The sequence below is a fragment of the Suricata suricatta genome, chromosome 4 (genome assembly GCF_006229205.1).
Source record: "Suricata suricatta isolate VVHF042 chromosome 4, meerkat_22Aug2017_6uvM2_HiC, whole genome shotgun sequence".
NCBI lineage: Eukaryota > Metazoa > Chordata > Mammalia > Carnivora > Herpestidae > Suricata > Suricata suricatta.
In genome coordinates, this window is record NC_043703.1 from 157862502 (window position 1) to 157884707 (window position 22206).

General features: G+C 52.0%; 1 protein-coding gene across 2 annotated transcripts in view; it reads left to right on the top strand.

Moving 5' to 3' along the window:
* Positions 1–22206, top strand: part of NOL10 (nucleolar protein 10) — a 79646-nt gene that overhangs the window by 14118 nt on the left and 43322 nt on the right. For both annotated transcript variants that reach the window (XM_029938305.1, XM_029938306.1), the window contains 5 exons: positions 1154–1239; positions 6220–6298; positions 7632–7781; positions 9884–9950; positions 16473–16525. In XM_029938305.1, the coding sequence (XP_029794165.1) occupies positions 1154–1239; positions 6220–6298; positions 7632–7781; positions 9884–9950; positions 16473–16525 (435 nt within the window). The remainder of the gene's footprint in view (positions 1–1153; positions 1240–6219; positions 6299–7631; positions 7782–9883; positions 9951–16472; positions 16526–22206) is intronic.

The window sequence follows — 22206 nt, forward strand, 5'->3', positions numbered from 1 at the left end:
AAATCAAGAGTCAGACACCCAGACTGAGCCGCCCAGGCACCCCTCTACTCAGATTATTTTTGTGGTAAGAGATCGGGATTTGAAATGGGACTCAGGGTTGATTTAATGAAAATAGGTAAAACTGTGTTGAATATATTATAATACTACTGTGCCTAAATCAGGACAGTGAAGCATTCTCTTGGTAGGTACTTTTCTTGAGATTACCAAGGGGAAGCTTCAAAAGACTTTTTTTATTTAAATAGTTCTTAAATAGAGTCCCTACTGAGCAGTTTAATCGTTACAGATATGTGCTCTGGAAAGGAAAGTGTATACCAGGCAGGTAGAAAGATCATGACCTGAGCTGAAATCAAGAGTTGGATGCATAACTGAGCGGGCCACCCAGGCCCCCACCCCCATGCTGTTTTCCTTAAACTTCTTGTACGTAACAGATTGTGGATGCATTTCTAGTAGACACACATCTGAGTCCTTCTTTTCCGTGATCACACAGTGCTCCTCTTGAATGGACTATGCCACCTGCTCCTTTATTGCTTGCAGTTCTCATTGTTTGCTCATGTTTTTCTTTATTTGCTATATTTGCTTAGTTTTTTGCTTTTTATTTTTAAAAAATTCTGAAAATCTGAAAACTTCACTTTCTGTAAAGTTGAAAACATAGTTTGCTAATCACTAGTTACATTTTGCACATTTGCTTTCTTTTGCTATAAGAAGTGTGTGTGTGCTATATGAAATATGTTTTTTGAACCATTGGGAAATAAGTTGCAGACATGATGATATTTCCGCCCTAAGTACTTCTGAAACATTTTTCTTAAAAACAAGGGCTTTGGGGCGCCTGGGCGGCTCAGTTGGATAAGCATCTGACTCTCGGTTTCGGCTCAGGTCATGATCTCACAGTTGGTGGGCTTGAGCCCCAGCGCCCAGCCTGCTTCAGATCCTCTGTCACCCTCTCTCTCTGCCTTTCTTTCTATTTTTCTTTCTTTCTTAATTCTAACACATATTCAGCTCATTGTAAAACATTTGATAGTGTTAAAAGGGGTATAAGGTAAAAAATTAAATTTCTATCTCCTGTGAGACGATCGGTGTTAATAAGGCCGTTTGTGGTATTTGTCTGCAATCACCTGGCAGTCGCTCTTGTACAAAACTACCCCTGTGTGCACAGGGCCGCGTGGAGTGCTGGGACCCGAGGACACGTGGCCGGGTTGGGCTGCTGGACTGCGCGCTGAGCAGCGTCACGGCGGACTCCGAGTAAGTGGGCGTCAGGGTGCCGTGTGAGTGTCCACCTGCTCATGATCGAAGCACACCTCCACACCGGCTCAAAGTCCGTTGCTAAATTAGGATGAAATTCCTCAGACTTCATGTCTGCGGTTGTAGTTTTGTGACTGTTTTATGTAAAATTCCTTTTCTTGGAGAAGTTCACTAAGTGGGAAAGCCAGACAGAGTGCCTTTCTAAGGTGCCTTACGGAATGTCTTTTCGGCAGTTGCCGTGGAGTGGTGTTAGAGTAGATGCGTTGCAGGAACTTGTGTTTCCAGTTCTGTGGGGCCTCGTGGAAGAACCGGGAGCCCCCCCTCCAGCCGGGAAGCCAGAGGCAGAGATGCGCTTTGAATGCCGCCTTGGAGGGAGGCAAGTGTTTCTGATACTTTCTTGTTCCTGTTTTGCCATTTGCTACATTTATAACAATCAGAAAAGTAACACACCTGAGGGATGAAAACCTCCAAATGCCTGATTAAGTAAGAACTACAGGCCCCCCGTCCTTTCTTCACTCGCCAGAGAGATGACCGTTTGGTACCTACGTTTTCAGACATTTTTCTGAGCTCAGATGAGTATGCAGTCTTACACTCTCTTGGTCAGATTCTTGACGCGGGATTATTTGCTGTAATCGGTTCCGGACATCCTTTCTCCGGGCTCGTGGTACGTGCAGTTGTGTAACTTGATGAGCGTGTATTCGTCTCAGCTGGGCAGGCGTTTCCCTGTAGTTGCGTCGTGTGGGCGGCGGGGTGTTGGATGAGTGGGGCACAGAGAGAACGCGAGCGCTCTAAATTATTGCCAATGTTTGTGTCATTTTCGTTTTTCTGGGGGAGAGAGGAATTTATATAGTTATATCTTTAAAAAATTTTTTTAATGTTTATTTATTTTTTTGAGAGAGAGAAAGAACAGAAAAGGGGCAGAGAGGAAGACACAGAATCCGATGAGCTGTCAGCACAGAGCTCGACATGGGGCTCGAACCCACGAACCACAAGATCATGACCTGAGCAGAAGTCATGCGTTTAACTGAGCCACCCAGGCGCCCCTAAATAGTTCTGTCTTTTGAAAAATCAGCTTATGTGGGGCACCTGGGTGGCTCAGTCGGTTCAGCGTCCGACTTTGGTTCAGGTCATGATCTCACGGTTCATGGGTTCAAGCCCTGCATCAGCCTCTGTGCTGACAGCTCAGAGCCTGGAGCCTGCTTCGGATTCTGTGTCTCCCTCTCTCTCTCTCTCTTCCCCTCCCCCTCTCATGCTCTGTCTCATAAAAACACATAAACATTAAAAAAAAGAGAGAGAAAAAAGAAAATAGCTTATGTAAAGCATCCTTGACTTGGAGAAAAGTTAAGAATCGCTGAATTGGAGACACCTCTTTTTCTAATATATAGTTTTCCTGATCTAAGCAAAGAATAAGTTAAGTTTTTTCCATCTGTTAATCATGACACTTAAAGGGAGTATAGGAAATTTTCGCCCTCTTACTGAAGTGAAGTTTTACTGAAGCGGTACTAAGGAACAACTTCATTAATGACAATCTGGAGTATAGTGAACAGTTTTAGGGTAGAAAATTCACTCGTTTTATATTCTTTTTTTGTACTTAGAATTAGACATTTTTGTTGTGAAATGTAACACACGCACACAGCAAATCTCTAAACCTGAACGCACAGATTACTGAATTACTCAGAAGCACTACTTTTGTCAATAGAATAAACCAGTAGAAAATGCTTCTCAACATTTCATCATATTGGCATGAAAGAAAACGAATCCAATACCTGCTTGTTTTTAGAAAGTAGGGAGTCAGCTGTGGGAGCTGGTTACCCGCTCCCCAGGAGGCCGACAGGTAACTTTCTCTTACTCCTCAAAATTCCCTTGTTTTTGAATGAAAATCGAGAGACCTGGGCGCTCCCGTGGGCTCGGCCGCTGACAGTCTCAGAGCGGTCGTCGGAGGAGACCGGCCGGCGCTGTGTGCTGTGATCGTGTCTTTTTTTTTATGTTGGTTTTTTAAAAATGTTTTTTATTTATTTTACAGAGAGGTAGTACAAGCAGGGGAGGTTCAGAGAGAGGGGGAGATAGACACAGAATCTGAAGCCGGCTCCAGGCTCTGAGCTGTCAGCCCAGAGCCTGATGTGGAACTCGAACCCATGAACGTGAGATCATGACCTGAGCCGAAGCTGGATGCTCAACCGACTGAGCCACCCAGGCGCCCCTGTGATCATGTCTTAAGGTTATTTTTACTTTAGATTTATGACTGTAATAGCAGCAACATTATAGCAAATTTAAGGAAGGGATATGAAAAGATAACCTTTATTGTGGCCTTTAGAAATATTTGTTCTTATTAATAGGATATTGATTCACATCCTTTTTAGTGGTCTTGTTTGTCCTTGGGGGTCCAGCATTTTTTAGCTCTCATGATGATTATTTTACTTAAAAAAAGTATTTCATAAAACCAATTTATACTTAGTATAAAACGATATCAAGCAGTTTCAAAAATACGCAAAAGAAAGTAAAAATGCCCCCTGCCTACAGACAGGCAGGGGGCATTAAGTGATCAGACCACTCTTGGGCGTGAAGGATGCGTCTGTGTTTCACTGTTACATACCCGCTTGTCGTTCTATGATTATTTCCTGAAGGAACATATCGAGAACCTGGATTTCTGCTAAACAGCATATGTGGTTTTTTTTTAATTTTTTATGTTTATTTATTTTTGAGACAGAAACACAGCACGAGTTGGGGAGGGGCAGAGAGCGAGGGAGACACAGAATCCAAAGCAGGCTCCAGGGCCTGAGCCGACGCTGGGCTCGAACCCACAGACTGTGAGATCACAACCTGAGCTGAAGTCAGATGCTTCCCCGACCGAGCCTCCCAGGCGCCCCGCATATGTGATTTTAAAGCTTTTGTGCCCACTGCTAAGTTGCCTGGCAGGGAAAGGTAACACAGGAGGGACGGTCTGCCTGCCTGTGCAGAGTGCATGGTCCCCACCGTCCTTCGCCCCCAGTGTCCATCCTGTTCTGATCATACTGGAAAGTTAGAAATAGCATCCAGGGGCGCCTGGGTGGCTCAGTCGGTTAAGCCTCTGACTTCAGCTCAGGTCAGATCTCATGTTCGTGGGTTCGAGCCCTGTGTCGGGCTCTGTGCTGGCAGCTCAGAGCCTGGAGCCTGCTTCCAGTTCTGTGTCTCATTCTCTCTCTGCCCCTCCCCCTCTATGCTCTGTCTCTCTCTGTATCAAAAATAAATAAAAACATTTAAAAAAAATTAAAAAAAAAATAGCATCCAAATAGTGACTAAGCGCAGCACGGTGGGGGTAAGAGCTGACGAACAGCACTCTGTCTGCCGCTCGTGTCCTCAGTTCTTCCTGGGCACTCACTCACCACAGCGCGGCCTTTGATGTAGGCCCTGCGCCCGTGTAATTTTACAGACGGGGAAATGCTGAGCAACGGCAGGGGTAAGCGCTTTAGAAGCACGTTGCAGAAGTACATTTATTTCTAGGGGAACCCGTTCCAAATGTAGTGCTAAGTTGAGGAGCAAACCATGCTGTTACCTCCGGAGTTTTATCACATTTTCATAAGAAAAACAGTGGTGAGCACGCAGGTAGAGTCATAGGGAAAAACTCTGGCCGTGTCTCAAAGTGTTACAAGTCGTCGTGCTTGCTGCTTCAGCTTCCGGAGATTTTAGTTGTCAGTTTGAGCGTGCTCAGCTTCGTGATTTTTCTGTGCGAGCGTTAGAGGCTGACACCGCTGTTACGTGACAGAGGTGGGCGTTTGCAAGGTGGAGCCGGTGCAGGAAGGAGAAGGAAGTGTGTGTCACTATTGGACGGGAGGGCCGGCTCTCCGCACGTGCAGATGCTCTGGTCGTCTGCCTGCGAAGCGCAGTTAGAACCCACTGGAAACTGGTCAGAACCCGACGTGAGGGCTGAAGAGGCTGGCTCTGAAATGATGGCGCACGCTGCGTGGCTTTGAGGGTTCGCAGCAAGGCCCAGTCCGGGAGATACAGTGGGGGACTGATCTCACGGCTGACGGCGAACACCGGAACACCGAGGTAACAGTTCCTCCCCGGACGACACGGCAGGGTCTGTCGGGAGTCAGCTCTGCAGTAAGCAGAGAGCACGCCGCACGCGGCCCGGCACGCGCTCCCGGCGGTCACCGTGCAGGGTCAGGGGCGCGGCGGGGGTGCGTTCGGCCTGGCTGCGGCTGGGGGTGTAGGAGGCGGGAGGGACTCTGTGGGGCCTGGTCCCGGGACGTGGCCCCTGTCCTCCCCCCACTGGCCTGGCGCCCACTCCACCAGAGATCGTTGCTCTGGGTGCGGACACGCGCGGCTGCGGAGGGAGAAGTCTGTTCCAGACTCGTGGCCGTGACCGCTCATCAGTCTCTCTGCACTTCCAGAGGTCGGAGGGCCCATCTGAGGGCCGGTCTTCTAGTTTAGCTCGACACAGCGAACTTTAAAAATGGAAATGGGTATAATCTGCCCGAATGTAAAATGCCTTCCTCTTAAGCAAAAGGAAATTTTTGTAAATATCCTTTCCTGGCTTACTCAGAAGGAAAGGTATTGTCACATTGCTCCTTTTCAATTGGCTTTATAGTTTTCATAAACTTTTTTGTTTTATGTAGATACTTCAAGAGTATTTTGTATGGTTTTTGAAGAAGCTAGTATGTAGATTTTCAAAAGCAGATTACATTCACATATAAGGCTTATTTTTTGTTTTGATTAAGGAAGTTTGGATACAATGATCTTTTAAATGTAAAAGTAGAAATATTATGATTTCCCCATTAGAATTGAAGATTAATAGGGGCACCCATGTGGCTCGGTCAGTTAAGCATCTGACTTCTGCTCAGGTCATGATCTCATGGTTCATGGCTTTGAGCCCCACGTTGGGCTCTCTGCTGCCAGCATGGGGCCCACTTAGATCCTCTGTCCCTGTCTCTCTGCCCTTCCCCTGCTCTTTCTCTCTCTCTCCATATATACATGGAACATGAACATTTTGCCTTTCAGGATAAACAGTTTACCAACAATCTCTGCGTTGAAATTTAATGGAGCCTTGACCATGGCAGTTGGAACATCCACGGGGCAGGTACATATGTTTAAATTGAGAACTTCAAACTTAATGTTAGTATCTCAGAGACATGTAAGTGTTGTGGGAAATGTCTGTTCACTGTGGGAACCGAAAATGAGGCCTCTTTGTTTTGGCCGGAGTGGAGAGGGTATTCTAGAATACTGTATTTTATTTATTAAAAAAAATTTTTTTAATGTTTATTTATTTTTGAGAGAGAGACAGAGCATGAGCCAGGGGAGGGACAGAGAGAGAGAGGGAGGGAGACACAGCAGGCTCCAGGCTCTGAGCGGTCAGCACAGAGTCCGACACGGGGCTGGAACCCACGAACCGTGAGATCGTGACCTGAGCCAGAGTCAAATACTGTATTTTAGCACCTTGAGGAATTCCGACTCTGGCCTTGGCGGCTGGTCTGAGAGACTCGAGCTGGAGTCACGGTGTGGGGGTGCCGCAGGCATTCCCCTGACTGCTTTAGAACAACATTTCCCCGGCTGTATGGAACAGAATTCTGTGGTCTGCGAAGTTTGGACCTCTGCCAGACTCCCGCTCTTGGAGGCTCACGGTGCGTTTAAGTATGTATCAGAGGCTCTGAGACTCCTCTAGGCCAGACAGAGCCTACTGGTACAAGGAAGGTTTTTACACCAAGTGGCACGGACCGCATCCGAGCACTAGTGCGCCTTCGCGGAGCCGGTCTGCCAGGTGTGGCTTGAGCGGCTCCGGCGGGGGGGGGTCATTTCATGTCTCCTTTCCTCCCTTCTTTCCTTCAAGGCAGGAGTCGCACACCTGTGGGTGTGTTCTCCGGAGCGGGCCTGAGCCCCCACTCCCAGGGGAGTTCGCCTCTGTCCCTGGGGCTGAGAGCCAGCGTCCCCAGCCCTCTGACCTCTAGGCACAGGGTCAGCAGAGACGTGCCTCCCCCAGCGGCCCTAGGCTTGCCTCCACTGTCACAGCTCCGCAGGGCTGTCTTCATCAAGCCTTTCCCTGTGACCCCCGTCAGGTGCTGAGACGCGCCTGGTCCGTAGGAGCCCTCAGAATACAAACGGCACAGGTTCTTGGGAACTTTGCTCTTTGATCTTTTCTTCGTAGAGCTCAGTAGTTCTGGTCTTCGTGTGCCAGACACTTCCTCCCCGGCGAAATTCATAGAACCATGCACGCTAAGGGTAATTTCAGAGATTTTTCTAGAGTAGTTTTGTTGTCCGACTTTAAAGTCTTTGTGCCCTGAGTGAGTGTTTACTGTGCTCATAAAAAGGCAGTGAGGCAGACGGTAGCCATCATTCCGTTTTCAGAGTTGCTTTTTAAGATAAATGTAATTTGTTTAAACAGAAATAACTTGGTTTTTTTTGGTTTTTTTTTTTAGGTTTTACTGTATGATCTTCGATCGGATAAGCCACTGCTGGTTAAGGATCACCAGTACGGGCTGCCCATCAAGTCCGTTCATTTCCAGGACTCATTAGATTTGATTCTGTCTGCAGACTCACGAATCATCAAAATGTGGAACAAGAACTCCGTGCGTACTTTTTGTTGGACTTAACTTGTTAGTGTGTTTTCCTAAGGTTCCTTTTCTTCCCGTTGTCTCTTTTGAATTACGTGGGCCCTTGGGATGGAGATGCCGGGGCCCCATCCAGGACCTTGGCTGGGAGACAGGTGCTTGGGCACAGGTAATACTCCTGTGCGGTGAGGCAGCCCGGCCGCCTTCCTCCGGTACGAGGTGGTCCCGGTGTGCTGGAGCCGGCACGCCTTTGCACGCGTGCACTTGGGGAGAGTACGTCACGTTTGGACACATCGCCCCGTGAGAACCTCCTAGATCCCGACGCTGTCTCAGGGCCTTGGGACAGTGTTTATGGGCTACTGATTATCTTTCCGTGTCCGTGTTACTGAGTATCTCAATTGCATACTTTTAAAACTGTCTCAAAGAATTGGCTTTTGACAGTGACCCCTTTACAGTCATTCCTTAGAGCGTTTTTTTTAAAAGCAAAATTTTCTTAAAAACGTTTGTTGTTCTTTCCCCTCAATTCCAAGTAGCATCTGAAAAGTAAAAGTAACAAAAGCCTGTATTTCTGGTTTTCATCTGCCTTATGCTTTTCGTCTTTCTCTTTAAAACTTTAAGTATCTTGAGAAAATAGTGAAAGGCTAGTCAGTCTACAAAATGGGGAGAAATTCATTCAGTATAGCAGTGGCTTTTAGGAGTTCTTTGTATTTAATTAGTTACAAATGTCTGTGTTTTGAGTCAGCGTTACTTTCATTTGATTTAAAAAAATTTTTTTTTAATATTTATTTTTGAGAGAGAGAGAGACAGTGAGAGAGAGGGAGACATAGAAGCAGGCTCCAGGCTCTGAGCTGTCAGCACAGAGCCTGGCACGGGGCTCGAACTCACAAACAGTGAGATCAGACATGAGCTGAAGTCAACGCTCCCCCCCATTTGATTTTTTAACTCATTTTTGAGGTGAAGGGGGTGCAGGGTCCAGTGGCCGCAGCGCACGAGGGCAGACACGGTCTTTCCCAGGGGCCCGCGAGTGGCCTCCTCGCCCCGCGCTGCCTCCCCGATTCCTGGCTGCTTGGACCATAGCTTTTGTGTTCCCTTTTCATTTGCTTAACTCCCAAAATACCGACCTTTCCTGGTTCTGTCTCAAAGTAGAATCCGGCCGCAGCTCTTCACCGAGCGTGCAGGAGCCGTCCCTCCCCGCCCCCCAGTGCCTTGACCGTTGGCGCCCCTTTGGCGCGGGAGCCTCTGGTAACGACAAATGAGCGGGAGAGCGGGCGGACGGTTTCCACGCCGCGCTCGGAGCTGTCCTGCTGCCGCCGCTGCCAGACGCTGCCCGACGTTCAGTTTGGCGTTGTTGTTGTGGCGAAGCACGCCCTCTTGGCCAACGCCCGGCTCACTCGGTTTTGCCTGACTTGCTTTCCTTATTTCTCTTTCTCATCGCCCTTTCCCAAGGTAACTCCTGTCTCTTGTTTCCTTTACTTTTCCTCTGTTACTTTTTTAAAATACAGCACCTTCCTCCCCTCCCTCCCATTGAAACGGAAAGTGTGTTAGCCTTCCCGAGTAACTGACTCGTTCACGTGCTCAGAGGGTTTCATCGTGTGTGCTGTTTTATACCCTCTGTCTTACGTGGCCCTCCTCCGGGCCCTGTGACGTGCGCTGGGCGGACAGCGCCTCCGTCTTGCCACGTTGGCCCCCCCCCCCCAGTCTTCGGTCTCTCTCAGGACGAGTTCGAGTGGGGAGTGTCTTCCAGATGACGAGAAGTTTCCCGAGTTGATGCACAACTTTATTTTAATCTTCACCCGTTGCCACGATGAAAACATCATCTGCGAAACTGCATTTATTTCCTGGGTTAGGTCACCTTTCCCCCCAGACCTCAATTTCTTCATCTCTAAAGTGAAAGCATTTGGTACATCGATAAAAGCAGCTCGCTGCCGTATTTTGAACTTAAATTCTGTCCTTCCGGTCAGGTGGTTTGATTTCTCGACACAGCCCCACGGCCGCGGGGCCGGTTCCTCACACAGAAGCCCGTGGTTGTGCCCGCCTCCGGTTTATTTTCTTTACTCAGTGTTGCTGAGAGTTGTCTTCCTTCAGCTCTTCTAACCAGTCCTTTCTGCCCGTTCTTTCAGGGGAAGATGTTTACCTCGTTGGAACCAGAACACGACATCAACGATGTGTGCCTCTACCCTGACTCAGGTGCGCGGCCGGCCTCGGGGAGCTGAGGCCGAGTTGTGCTCTGCCGGGCTCGGAGCACCTTTCGTCTCGTCTGTTAAGACGGGGTTCGGCTTGGTCAGGGCTGTTCTTGGGTATTTACTGGAAGAATCCCGAGCAGGAAGTGGAGTGGATGATTCAGGAAATGGCGCTCAGTGACTCACCCCTTAGCCAGCCTCGCTGTTAGTACCGACGTAGCAGTAGAGGTGGGCGGCGGGTGAGATGCTGCGTTCGTGTGCTCTTTGCCCTTTTGTGTGATTAGTAATCGCGTGTGGAAATTGAGGTGAGGGGTTGAAGAAGGCTGGGATGGCCCGGTGACCCACCGGGCTCGTGAGGCCACGGCTTCTGGTATCTTCTCTGCTGTATACTGGTTTGCACATTACATCGTGACTTTCAGGATTTTACAATACATTTGAGACAAATCTGTGAAGAATTTGGGGGCAGGAACGAACATGGGAATAGTTCCCACTCTCGCACTCTCAGGACAGACAGACGCAGCTGATTTTGACAGACGGATACAAGGCAAAGCAGGAGAAATCCCTTACGTCTGCGCAGACGGCCCCTCGACAGCATGTTAGAGAAGGAGTTTCAGCCAGAGCAGCTGGGGAGGGGAGAGGCCAGAGGCGACGTCTGTCTGCGCGTGTTTGGTGTGGCGTGAGGTTTGCTAGGTGGGCCGGCGAGACGGGGCAGCCGTGTGAGGGGCCAGCGGGGCCGGCTGTGGCAGGGCCAGTGGGGTCCTGGCTGTGGCGCTCGCTCAGGAAAGCGCTGGAGCCGGATGTGCCAGAGCCCTGGTGGCCCGCGGGAGCCAGGGGGGAGGAGGCCGGGGTGCTGTGCTGAGTGCTCTGGGCTCGGCCTGTAGTCGGGACCCCGTCAGCTTGTGCTTTCAGAAGACAGTTCTGTCCGTCCTCTAAAAGGCCCATTGGTTTTGAACCAAAGTTAGTAAAAAGGGATGCTCTGCACTGATTGAGAACACACGAGACCGAGCAGGTTTGGAGATTGTTTTCTTCTTTGAACATCTGTACATTAGGAGGCGCGGGGACTGTGACAGTGCCTGGCAGAGGGTCTCAGACCCAGCAGCTGTCAGGATCACCCAGGGAGCTTTTTAAAGTCAGGACAGATTCCTTGGCCTGGTCCCAGGCGGACTGAGTCTCCAGGCCGAGGCCCAGAAGCGGCCTCCCCGGTGCACGTGAGGCCTGCCCGGACCCTGCACCTTGCAGTGGGAGCGCGGTCAGGTGCGCGGTAGCAAGTGCGGTCACCCCGTGTGCGGGCCGCTCTTCAGAGCTTCTTCCAGAAGCGCGGGTGCTGCGATCACCGTGGGAAAGCGGGCAGGGCCGGCCCCGAGCGCACTCCGGCAGGGAATGAGGAGAGGGAAGGGCCAGCTGAGAGCCCGGCCACGAAGGGAAGGGCCGGCTGTGGACGCAGAGCCGAAGCGAAGGCACAAGTGGGCCAGAGACCGCTGTTGGGCAAGGTGAGGGCGACCGGGCTTGAGGCCGGAGGGAAGGAGCAGGTTCTTAGATGCTCCTGGGCTTCCGGGCTCCGTGACAACCACGCACAGGTTCATCTTCCCGGAACCCTGTGGAGCTAGTGGCACGCACGTTTCTTTCTTTTCTCTGGTCTGTGTGTCTGTCTGTCTTACATCTTAGGAGGTGAGGACAGTTGGGTAATTGGGCCGGAGTTGGTGGCTCAGCTTGGAGGGGGGCAGGGCCTGGGTTGGAGCCTTTCCTGACCCTGGAGCCCGTGCCTTTTCTAGTGACACCGGCTCTCCCAGGACAGAGGAGACACTGCAGCTTTGTGATGCTCTCTGTACCTGGGGTCACGGAGAGGACTTAGTTGCGGTAGTGGGGGCGGAGCCCCGTTCGGAGGAGTTCAGGAGTCAATTGCAGATGAGGACACGGGGCTCCCAGTTAGCATCAGACGGCCTGCAGCGGGGTGTGAGCCGCACAGGAGGGTGGGTGAATCAGGTGGGATGGGGTGGGAGCAAGGCGGTGAGCAGGTTTGGCTGGGTTGTGGGGAGAGAGGGTTTTTAAAAAATTAACGTTTATTATTTTTGAGAGAGCAAGAAAACCAGGGAGGGGCAGAGAAAGAGGTTCCGAAGCCGGCTCTGTGCTGACCGCAGAGAGCCCGACGCGGGGCTTGAAATCACGAAGCGGGAGATCATGACCTGAGCTAAAGTCGCATGCTTAACCGACTGAGCCCCCCAGGCGCCCCTGAGGGCTGAGAGTTTGAAGGGGTAGCGAGAGCCGAGAGAAGCTGTGTCGCTGCGTGTGGCCGCGTGTGTCCCTTGAGACCTGGCAGTGTGAGCCACCTGACCTGGGGTGTGCCCTGAGTGTGCACTGCCCACCAGGTTGTGAAGACATTGCAGAGGTAAAAAAAAAAAAAAATCACATGAAACAGATCTTTAATTTTTATGTCAGTATATAACTGAAATATATGTTGGATATACTGGGTTAATAAGATAAAGCTCATTTTATCTACTTTTAAAAATATATTTTTTTAATCTGTCTGGTAGAAAATGTGCAATCACACGGGAGTCTCGCGTGGTAGCTCTGGGGCTCGGCGATGGCCCTGGCTCAGGGCTGTGTCCGCGCAGGGCGCGGCGTCCGTCTCCTGCTCTTCCTTGTGCCTCCGGCCTGTGTGTTTTTCTCTCAAGTAGAAGTTAAGTCTGACTGTGACGCACAGGGGGTGAGATACCATGGACAGGAGGAACGCGGGGTCCCCCGTGTCACACCGCACCCCACAGGCATCTGGGGCCCGGCAGGGGCAGCGTGGTCCCTGGGTTGAGGTCACCACCGGGTCTCCCCATTGCAAAGAGCACTTTTCTGAGAGGTGAAAGTTGTAAGAGTGGCGGTTTCGAACGCCCTCACTGTCCAATAACTTGTAAGAAGTGAGTCAAACACAAGAAGCAGCCGAGTCGTTTGTTTTCGGGGCTTCGCAGGCGCCGGGAGACCAGGGCCCCGGCCGCGCCGCGGGGTTTGCCTGAGTCACGCGCCGTCCTGCTGTCCCCTGCCCCGCGCCTCTCCCCTTCAGCGCCGCTCTTGAGGCTGTCTGCTTAATCATCAGGCTCTTAATCATGTTTCAGAAAAGCAAAAACGTCCTTCTTTCTTTATCTTCTCTCTTACTCATTTTGAAGTAATTAAAGCCAAATCACGATTCCTGTTTTGTAATGTTTTTCTAATTCGAAGATTGCTCAGAATATTGAGAAACGGTCCCGCCTTCCTGGCTCCTGTTTCGTCCCTGCCCTGATGGCTCACCCCGCCGCCTCCAGCGTCTCCACGTCGGGCACCTGCCCTGCGGGGCACAGGGTGCCTGAACCCCACCCCCACTGGGGACCCAGGTCGCTGCGTTTGCACCGCAGGTGCAGAGAGAAGACGACGGGCTTTGCACTCGCAGAGACCGAACCCAGGCTGAGTGGCTCTGTAGACGCCCAGCCTGCTCTCCTCGGCCGCCTTCCCGGCCCCTGGAGACTGCCTTCCCCACTCAGCGCGTGGCTTCTCCCTGTCAAGTGTCCCCCGCCCACGTAGGGGAGAGCAGCTCGAGTCACCCCCAGACATCCTCGGTGCCACACGCGGTGCACCCCACGCTCCGTAGCTATGTCGCAGCAGGGCACATGGGCAGAAGCGTCCGGCCTTTCCTCTCTGGCCCAGTTCTGTCCTCAGAGTGTCTGCCCCGAGCTGTCCAGGGCACTGACCGGTGCGGGTGTGTCTGAAGGACCGAGATGTTGTTTTTCCTTTGGTTTTAAATCTCTGATCCGTCACAGACGGCCACTTCTGTGAGACGAGGTAGAGCTGCGTTACCGGGGGAGGGGTCGTGCATGGCGATGTCGCTGCAGTGCCGCGTCACCCGGCAGCTTCCTGAACTCTTCCCTTCTGTTCCTCCTCGTGCCGCCTGGGCGGCAGCCAGCTCGCAGCACAGGCTGGGAGCGTAGTGTGTAGCGCTGGCAGAGGGCGTCCTCTCTGGTTCTGATCCTGGGCCTCAGTGAATCCTTCAACCTCTGAGGCACACGCGCGCCAGAGTCCCCGTGTGCACGCCTCCTGGGAGGGTGCTGCTGCGTCCCCCCTTCTCCTGGGCTGCGCGCTCGGCCACTGGGACACCTCACACCTCGCGCTGCGGCACTGCTTCAGACCGGGCGTGCGTTCTTTTGACTCTAGATGCTATTGAGCATTTCCTTCTCATTAAAATTGATGTTGTCGGGGCGCCTAAGAGGCTCAGTCGGTTAAATGTCTGATTCAGCTCAAGTCATGATCTTGTGGTCTGTGAGTTCGAGTCCCATGTTGGACTCCGTGCTGACAGCTCAGAGCCTGGAACCTGCTTCGGATTCTGTGTCCTCCTCTCTCTGCCTCTTCCCAACTCACGCTTTTTCTCTATCTCTCAGAAAGGAATAACTGTTAAAAAAATTTTTTTGGTGGGGCGCCTGGATGGTTCAGTTGGTTAAGCGTTCCAGCCTTGGCTCAGGTCGTGATCTCATGGTTTGTGGGTTCAAGCCCCATGTTGAGCCCTGAGCTGACAGCTCAGAGCCTGGAGCCTGCTTCAGATTCTGTGTCTCCCTCTCTCTCTGTTCTTCCCCACTCACACGCTGTCTCTCTCTCAAAAATAAACAAACATTAAAAAAGCATCACTATAAAGGAAACTTAAAGGAAATGTCACTGGTAAGGCCCCAGTCTCTTCACAAGCACCGTTCATGATTTCCATGAGTTAAGTCCTTGTATTAATCTCCCGTTCATCTGTTTTCGATCCTCGTCCTCACATTGTATGTATCGGTGTCTTTTGTTTCCCAGTTGACATGATATTAACATTTTTCCTGTTACTCTGTGGTGTTTATATTTGTACTTTTGAAATTTTTATTATTTGCCCAGCAAGAAGTCTTCTCGTTTTATCTTAGTCGGTAGTGTGATTTCGGAGTTCTGCGCTGCCCGGGCTCTGGGGTCAGGGCTCTCTGTTCCTCTCCCCCCGGCGATGCAGTGGCCTTGGGCGTCGCCGGACTCTGAGAGACTACACTCTTACCTGGAAATGCAGCTCTCTCTCTCTGTGATTATCTTAATTTCTGCTGAACCTTCTTCCGCTAGTTTGATTTTTTTTCTCTTGTTCTTGGGCTTGGTCCAGGGTGCCTGTTTTTCTCATTCAGAACTGGTTTTAGGTGCGACCTTCCCCGCTTTCGTTTGGTGGCAGGTCAGCTTGTGTCTCTGTCCGCACATGGCCAAGTGAGATCCTGTTCCATCGCGGAAAGCCGTCTGCCGTGTCCAGTCTGGGTCCTTTAGGGTAAGGAGATGGGAGCCCTGCCTTGAGTTGGCCTGGCAGGTGTGATCGTGTTTCCTCGTGGAATGCGCCCTGTTGGATGGTCCGCGTTCGGAGTCGAGCCAGTGAGGCCAGGCTTAGGGGAGTATCTTTGGCCAGAGCCTTCTTTCTGGTTGTAATCTGTCCCCTCCGTCCCCAGAACTTCTTTCCCTGTGTCCCAAAGGCGCAGGAGAAGCTTCGGCTCTAACCTTCTCTAGCTTGTGACAGGACGCTCAGTCCCTTTGAACCTTTTTTTTTTTAATCTGTAACATAAGGGTGCTGTTGTTTCTTATTTCAGAGATTTGTTGCATGTTCACCAAGACAGTATCTGTGAAAGTGCTCACCAGGTTGTTGCTGAGTTTAGCTGTGCTGGAGGGGTGTCATTCTGGAAGGTGCTGAGAGCGCCGGAGCCGCCGGGAGGCCTGGGGGGAGGAGTAGGCTGCAGGCGGTACAGGGCCGAGGATGAGGCTGGGCCCGGTCTCCCTGGTCCTGTGCCAGCTCGGTGGGGTCCTGGGGCGAGAGGCGTGCCGTCCCGGAATGCCCAGAAGTTTGCCCGTCCCTCAGGTCTGCTTTCCTAAAATGCGGATCCCGAGAATAAATTATCAACCGCTCTGTTAGCTGAGGCTGTTCAGCTGCCCGGTGACGGAGTTACTGGGGACAGCCAGGGCTGTGGCATTGAGTGGGGGTGTTTCCCGGTGTGGCCACGCACAGCACGGCCCTCGAGTCCGTCATCGGGCTTTCCCTGCAGGCGTGAGGTTCATGCAGACCTCCGGAACTCCTTTGCCATGGCATTTTGTGGCCAATGCTTTGCCTTGCTTCTTGGATTCCTGATCAACAGGAAGAAGCCTTTGCTCTTAATTTCTTCAGCTTATTATTATAAATAGCGTGCCAGAACTACATTTTGTCCATGTGCCCGAAGCCTGAAACTGTCCCCTTTAAGGTGATGGCAGACTTCCAGTCGGCCTGAGCACCTGCTCATGGGGACCGCTTATCTCCTTGGCTAGGACACCCGGAGCAGTTTGCAGACGGGGGAGTTGTAAAGATCTTCAGAATACTTCGGGCGCCCCATCTAGGAGGATTGGGCACTGAAGCCCATGAACCGCCTGGCTCCCGGGTCCGGCTCCTCTCCATGCGCTGTCTTCTGGGCACCCGGAGCCCAGTTCAAACTGAAGCAGATAGAAAAGGGCACCTTTCTTTTTCCCTTGTGTTTACTCTTCTCATTGTGCTTATTTTTAGGGATGCTCCTTATGGCCAACGAAACCCCCAAGATGGGCATCTACTACATCCCGGTAAGTAACACAGTAGGAGCTGCGGGAAAACCAGGCCGAGCAAAGCTAGGTTGTTTTTAAACTGGAGGCCCTGGGGGCCCTCGGGTCTGCCTGCGGCGGCCTAAATGAAGGATCGCGGGTGCACCGGTAGCTTCGCTCTGCTTCCTGGAGCCAGGGAAGGAGCGCCTTCCTGTTGTTCCATGGGATACGGCGTCCTGTCCCGTTACAATAGACATTAGGAGGTAGTCTTCGTTCTTCAGATTTACATTTGGAGTTTTTCCCCAAGTATTTCGGAATCCCGAGCTTTGAGCTGTTAGCGTTCAGGAGGCCTGATTCTGAGCCGGCGGCCTGGTGCTCTTAAGTCATGTCGTCGTTTCTCTTACAAACAAGTTACGCCTAAGAAAGCATCTCAGGTGGGCCTGCTCGTGCTGGCGCACAGGCGGCGCGGGCCTGCTGCTCTTCCTTCAAGAATTCTTCTTTCGGCGCCTGGGTGGCTCGGTTGGTTGAGCATTCAACTTCGGCTCAGGTCGTGATCTCATGGTTTGTGGGTTTGAGCCCCGAATGGGGCTCTGTGCTAATAGTTCAGAGCGTGGAGCCTGCTTCGGATTCTGTGTGTCCCTCTCTCTGCCCCTCCCCTGCTCATGCGCTCTCTTTCTCTATCTCTCAAAAATAAATAAATGTTAAAGAATCCCCCTCTTGCATGTGACGGAAGCTTCCCTCGCTTTACTTTCAGATGACAGTGAGAAAGAGGTGTGGGGAAGTAGGGTCTCGTGAGCAGAAAACCGAGTAGTACTGAGCTGGCACTCGATCACCTTACGGCCGGGCCGGCAAACAGCTCCCTTCCTGAGATTTGGGCAGAGGACGGGAGGAGTGAGGAGTGTTCCCGAGCAAGACTTTAGGGAGGTGACCCCTGTAACTGCTGGGAGTTTGGGAGACTTCTTCGTATTTAACGTGGTTCTTTTGAAATAGCTTAACGGTGTGTGTATTTCCCCCAAAAAGGTGCTCTGGCAGATGTTGACTTTCCATGGTTCCAGGAAACCGGCAAGTTGTGGAAGGCGCTTGGTTATTAGTGACACAGAGGCCCTTCCAGCAGCGGACTTTCCTAAGTTGTCCTTGGTCCCTTCTCCCTGGCCGCTCAGACGCTGCTTCTGTACTCCTGTCACTTCATCCCTCTTTCCTTGTCTCCGAGTGTCGGGGGTACATTTGTCGGTTGCGTCTGCTGTGCGTAAGGCCCGCTGTGACATCGGCAGCATCGCTGCGTGTGGAGCGCTGTCCCTTCCGTGAAGCAGCCCACGGGCGGGGACTGAAGAGAGGCAGGCGGGGGAGGACTGCTCTAAGGGGAGGAAGCAGGGCGCACCAGGGCACTCGCCAGGGGAGGTGTGCCACCCACAGGGGGGACTCAGACCTGCCCACGGGGCGGACTTCCCAGGGTGGATCTGGGGGGTGGTTACATCCGTGGGATGTAGAGCGTGGGCTGCAGACTGCAAGAGCGATTTGGAAGTAGAAGGAATGGTGTGCAGAAGTCAGGGAGAAAGGCCCCCACGTGGCCTAGAGAGCGGGGCGGGCTCAAGGGCCGGGGCCGGAGGTCTCTAGGCCAGGCGTCTCCTAGCCTGGTGCACACGCAGGCAGGGAGTCCAGACAGGCGCCGAAGGGGGAGCGATGCGGTCAGACGTACATCTGGGAGGTTCTCTCGGCCGCCGCTAGGACGGGGCTTGGGCAGGATCTGGCAGGACGACACCACAGCCACGTGCAGGAGAGCCGACAGGGCCGTGTGTCCTGCGCTCCGCTTCCCTTCTCAGGGGCCTTTCGGGTTCTGGGATCTGAGAAAAGTCTGGGCAGGCAGGCGGTCATTTCAGAGCTGAGTTGTCCTTGCATTGCCAGTTGGCGTGTCCCAGAGGCGTGTGCTGAAGCGGGCTGGTAGGGAGTTGCCTCTGTCCTGCACGACGCGTCTCCCCGAGACTGAGCCCATCAGCTCACCCCCTAAAATTTCTCGTCCTGAGAGGTCGCTCTGGCTTCCTGTGTGTTGGCCTTCAGCGCTCGCCCGTACCGTTCCGTGTTGATGTCCTGTGGAGGAGAGGCTGTCCCGTGTCACCTCTATGGAGACTCAACCAGTGGGGGGGATGGAGGGCTAAGACGGGGCCCAGATGGCTGTCAGGAGGCCTGCTGAGCGGAGAAGGAGCTGCAGGCTGCAGAGCCCCACAGTGTAGACGCAGGAGGGGTCCTGAGCGCTTGCACCGTGAGGCCACCTTCCCAGTCTGCGCAGCCGGGGGGCAGTGGGGAGAATTGGGAGGGAGCACTTGGCAGCTGATGGGAGCGGGGAGGAAGGGGGGGAAGGCCAAGGCCGGCAGCCGTTTCTGCTTGGGTGAGTGCCTGGGCGAGGGGGAGGGGCTGGGGAGCGTTAAAGATGACTCTCCCTTTGGGGGCACCTGGGCGGCTCAGTCTGTTCAGCGTCTGACTCTTGGACTTGGCTCCGGTCGTGATCCGTGGTTCGTGAGCCCGAGCCCCAGCGTCGGCTGCGCTGACGGTGCAGGGCCTGCTTGGGGCTCTCTCTCTCTCCCGTGTCTGCCCCTTACCTGCTCGTGCACGCGCACGCTCTTTCTCTGTCTCTGGAAGTAAACTTAAAAACGTTATTTTCCCTTTGGTATCATGTTCTGTATTTTATAAAGTGATCTTTAAAAGGAACAAGCACACTGCTTTTTATGTCAGACACACAATTAATTCATGTTTCTCTTTATTCCAAGTGTTTTACAAAGTATAAGAAATAAAAACCACCCACTCGCCCTTTGTGTAAATGCTGGTAATATTGAGATGGGTTACTGTTATGATGTTATTGGTGTGAAGTCATATTTTATATAAAAATGTGTATGGTTTCTTCAGTTCACTTCAGAAGTCGTAATTCCAAGGCATGGAAATTGCCTACATTTGTAGTTGTCTCCGTCAGTTTCCTTTGATTTTAATTGCAGTGCAGTTAACACGCGTTAACGTTAGTTTCAGGTGTGGAGTACAGTGACTCGGCAGGTGTGCACATCGCACTCCGTGTGCATCACAAGTGCACCTCAGTCCCTGTCACCTGTTTCACCATCGCTGTCCCCCCGCCCCCGACTTGCCCCTTTACATCCACCATCTCGCATTGCCTGGTAGGTGACATTTGTATCTGAGAACTGTGGGAGACCCGTGACTCGCTTCTCTCTGCGTCTCTTTCTTGGGGTGGGCGTTTCTGTCCCGAGTCGCAGGGACTTTAATAAGCCTGAGGGCCAGGGGCTAGCGAGGGGGTGGGAAGCTGCCTTCGGGACGAATGTCAGCCTCTCTTCTAAGAGCTAGTAACGCACAGGTGACAGAAGCCATGGCCGCTCGGGGCGACTGCAGTGACGGCGGGCGCACGTCCTTGCCCAGCTAAGCTCTGTGCTGCGACTTGGGCCCGGAGCTCCCTCCCGGCTGCCTTTCTGGCCTGCGCTGCGTGGGGCTGTGCGGCGCCCGCGTCTTCGCTTGGAAGACTCCGTCCGGGCAGGGAGGGAGCCCAGGGCTCTGCAAGCCTGCCATTTCTCAGAAGATCTTATCACACTTCCCAAGCTGATATTTGCCACAACAGCCTGCTTGAGGCCTATAAAACCGGGAAGTGTGGTTTTCACATATGACTCACGCTGAACTTAGGCAGTTTGGATTGTGGTTTGCATGAACATCTTATAAATCAGGTATGCACGCTCTTCCCTGCCCCCCCCCCTCCGTGGGCCCGCACTAAGAAGGAAGACAGGCTAATGTTCTTTTGCTTGTGAAGTTTTGCGCTTCCATCGGATGCCATCTTTCTTGAATACTTGGAATCTTTATGGATCAAACGCAGTCCACGAGGTGGACGCCATGCAACGTGCAGAGCCCCCGAGGGACTCGTCCTTGATGGCCAGGCGGCTCCTGGAGCGCTTCGCCGTGTGCTCCGTGTCCCCTTTCTGTCCCTCTCAGAGGTCAGGGAGTATTAGTTTGCGTGCGTGCTTGCTTGCCTTTTACATTCCAGGGTCTAATTCCACTGCAGCTCCTGAGACTAATGCCAGGAAGAGTTTTTCAGGTTTGGTTTTCCCCTGAAGTGGAATTTAATCTTCGGGTAGTGCTTTATAATTAAGCCTTTGGCCCCGGTGTAGACGCTAGAGGGAATCCGAGTCTCCTGTGGCACCCGGCCCGAGACCTGGCCAGTGCGGGTACTGTTTCTGCTGGAAACCACCCTGAGTTCCAAGCTGCCAGGCCGTCAGAGCTCCTGCAGCCCCTCGCGCCCGAGTAGTCGATTATCGGGAGCTCGATAACGTATATACAGATGTGGGATCTGGAGGGAAAAGGTAAGGGGCGAACACACGATTATTTGGGTAGGAAGCTAGTTGACTTAGAAGAATGAAAGTCAGTTAAAGGTGTACTTTTTAAAACATACAGATTTAAGCCACTGTAAAGATTACATGCAATATCACTGAACCCAGCGGTCAGTATTGGTGGTTAGGTATTTTAATTTTAATTTTATTTATTCTTTGTTAATAGTTTACCAAGTTGGTTTCCAGTGCTCTTCCCTACCAGTGCCCCTCTCCATGCCCATCTGTCCTTAGGGAAAAAGGTAACTCTGTTGTCTTTGTGGAAATGTTTTCACTGTCTGTAAAAAATCAACCAAACATTAAATATTTTAACACTCACTGTTGAACTTAAAATTATGTTTTCAATTTGGAAAGTATTTTTGGAGCCTGGTTACCTGAAAATGGGGCAGAGTGAAACCGCAAAGGATCATCCTTAACCTGCACTAACACTTCTGTTTTTGCTGAGAAATAGCCCTGGATAAGCCCACAAAACTCTGTCTTTGCAAAGGGAGAGAACTGGGTGTTAAGAATCACAAACGCCCAAGAGTGCTTGCTTCGCTTGAGTGTAACCGCGCACGCACATCCTCGCAAAGTCACGTAAAGCGGAGGAAACGCAGACGCTGCCTCAGCAGCCGAATGTCGGGAAATGCAGTGAAAGGCTCAGACTGATGAAGGGGCGGCTCTTCGCTCCAGGGAGTTCTCGCTCACCGAAGCGCAGCGGTCTGTCTCAGCCAAGGGCCTCCGGTGCCGGCCCTGGGCTCGCTCGTCCCGCCTCCTGGTGTGCCGCCCTCAGAGAGGCCCTGGCAGGAAGGGCCGCGTGGTTTGCGGGGGGCGGTCAGGGTGGCGCTTTTGAAACCGCTCCTCTCGTCTAGAAGTCTGTTTTAGGAAGTGCATGAGAAATTTGGAGTCACTCTGTGGGTGCTTGAATTTGGGCACCCTGGGTTGCTGCTCTGGTAAAGAATTAAAAATGAGTATCATGATCTCGGCAGTGTTTTGTTCTCGATGGACTTTTGTGACCAAAACAAAGAAATTTAGTTGCAGAAAATTTTGCCTGCTCTGTCGGTGGCGAATTGGACCGTTCGTCTGTTTCTGAAGGCATCTTTTTGTCAGTCCAGCACTGCAGATATTTCTGCTCTGGGGGCGTTGGCCTCATTCCCCGGAAGACTTCCGGAGCGCAGCCACAGAGGGCTTTCATGCAGTTACTCCTTGCCTTCACCTCTTAAGAAGACAGTCGGCTGTCTAAACTGTAAATAAGTTATTTTACATTGGGTTTGACCATGTCCAAAAAGTAAGGGCCTCAAAGTCTTAGATGCGTGACCCTTTGCTCTTTTGACTGTTAGTATTTTTGTCATTTCCTGTTTGATCAAAGTAAACAGA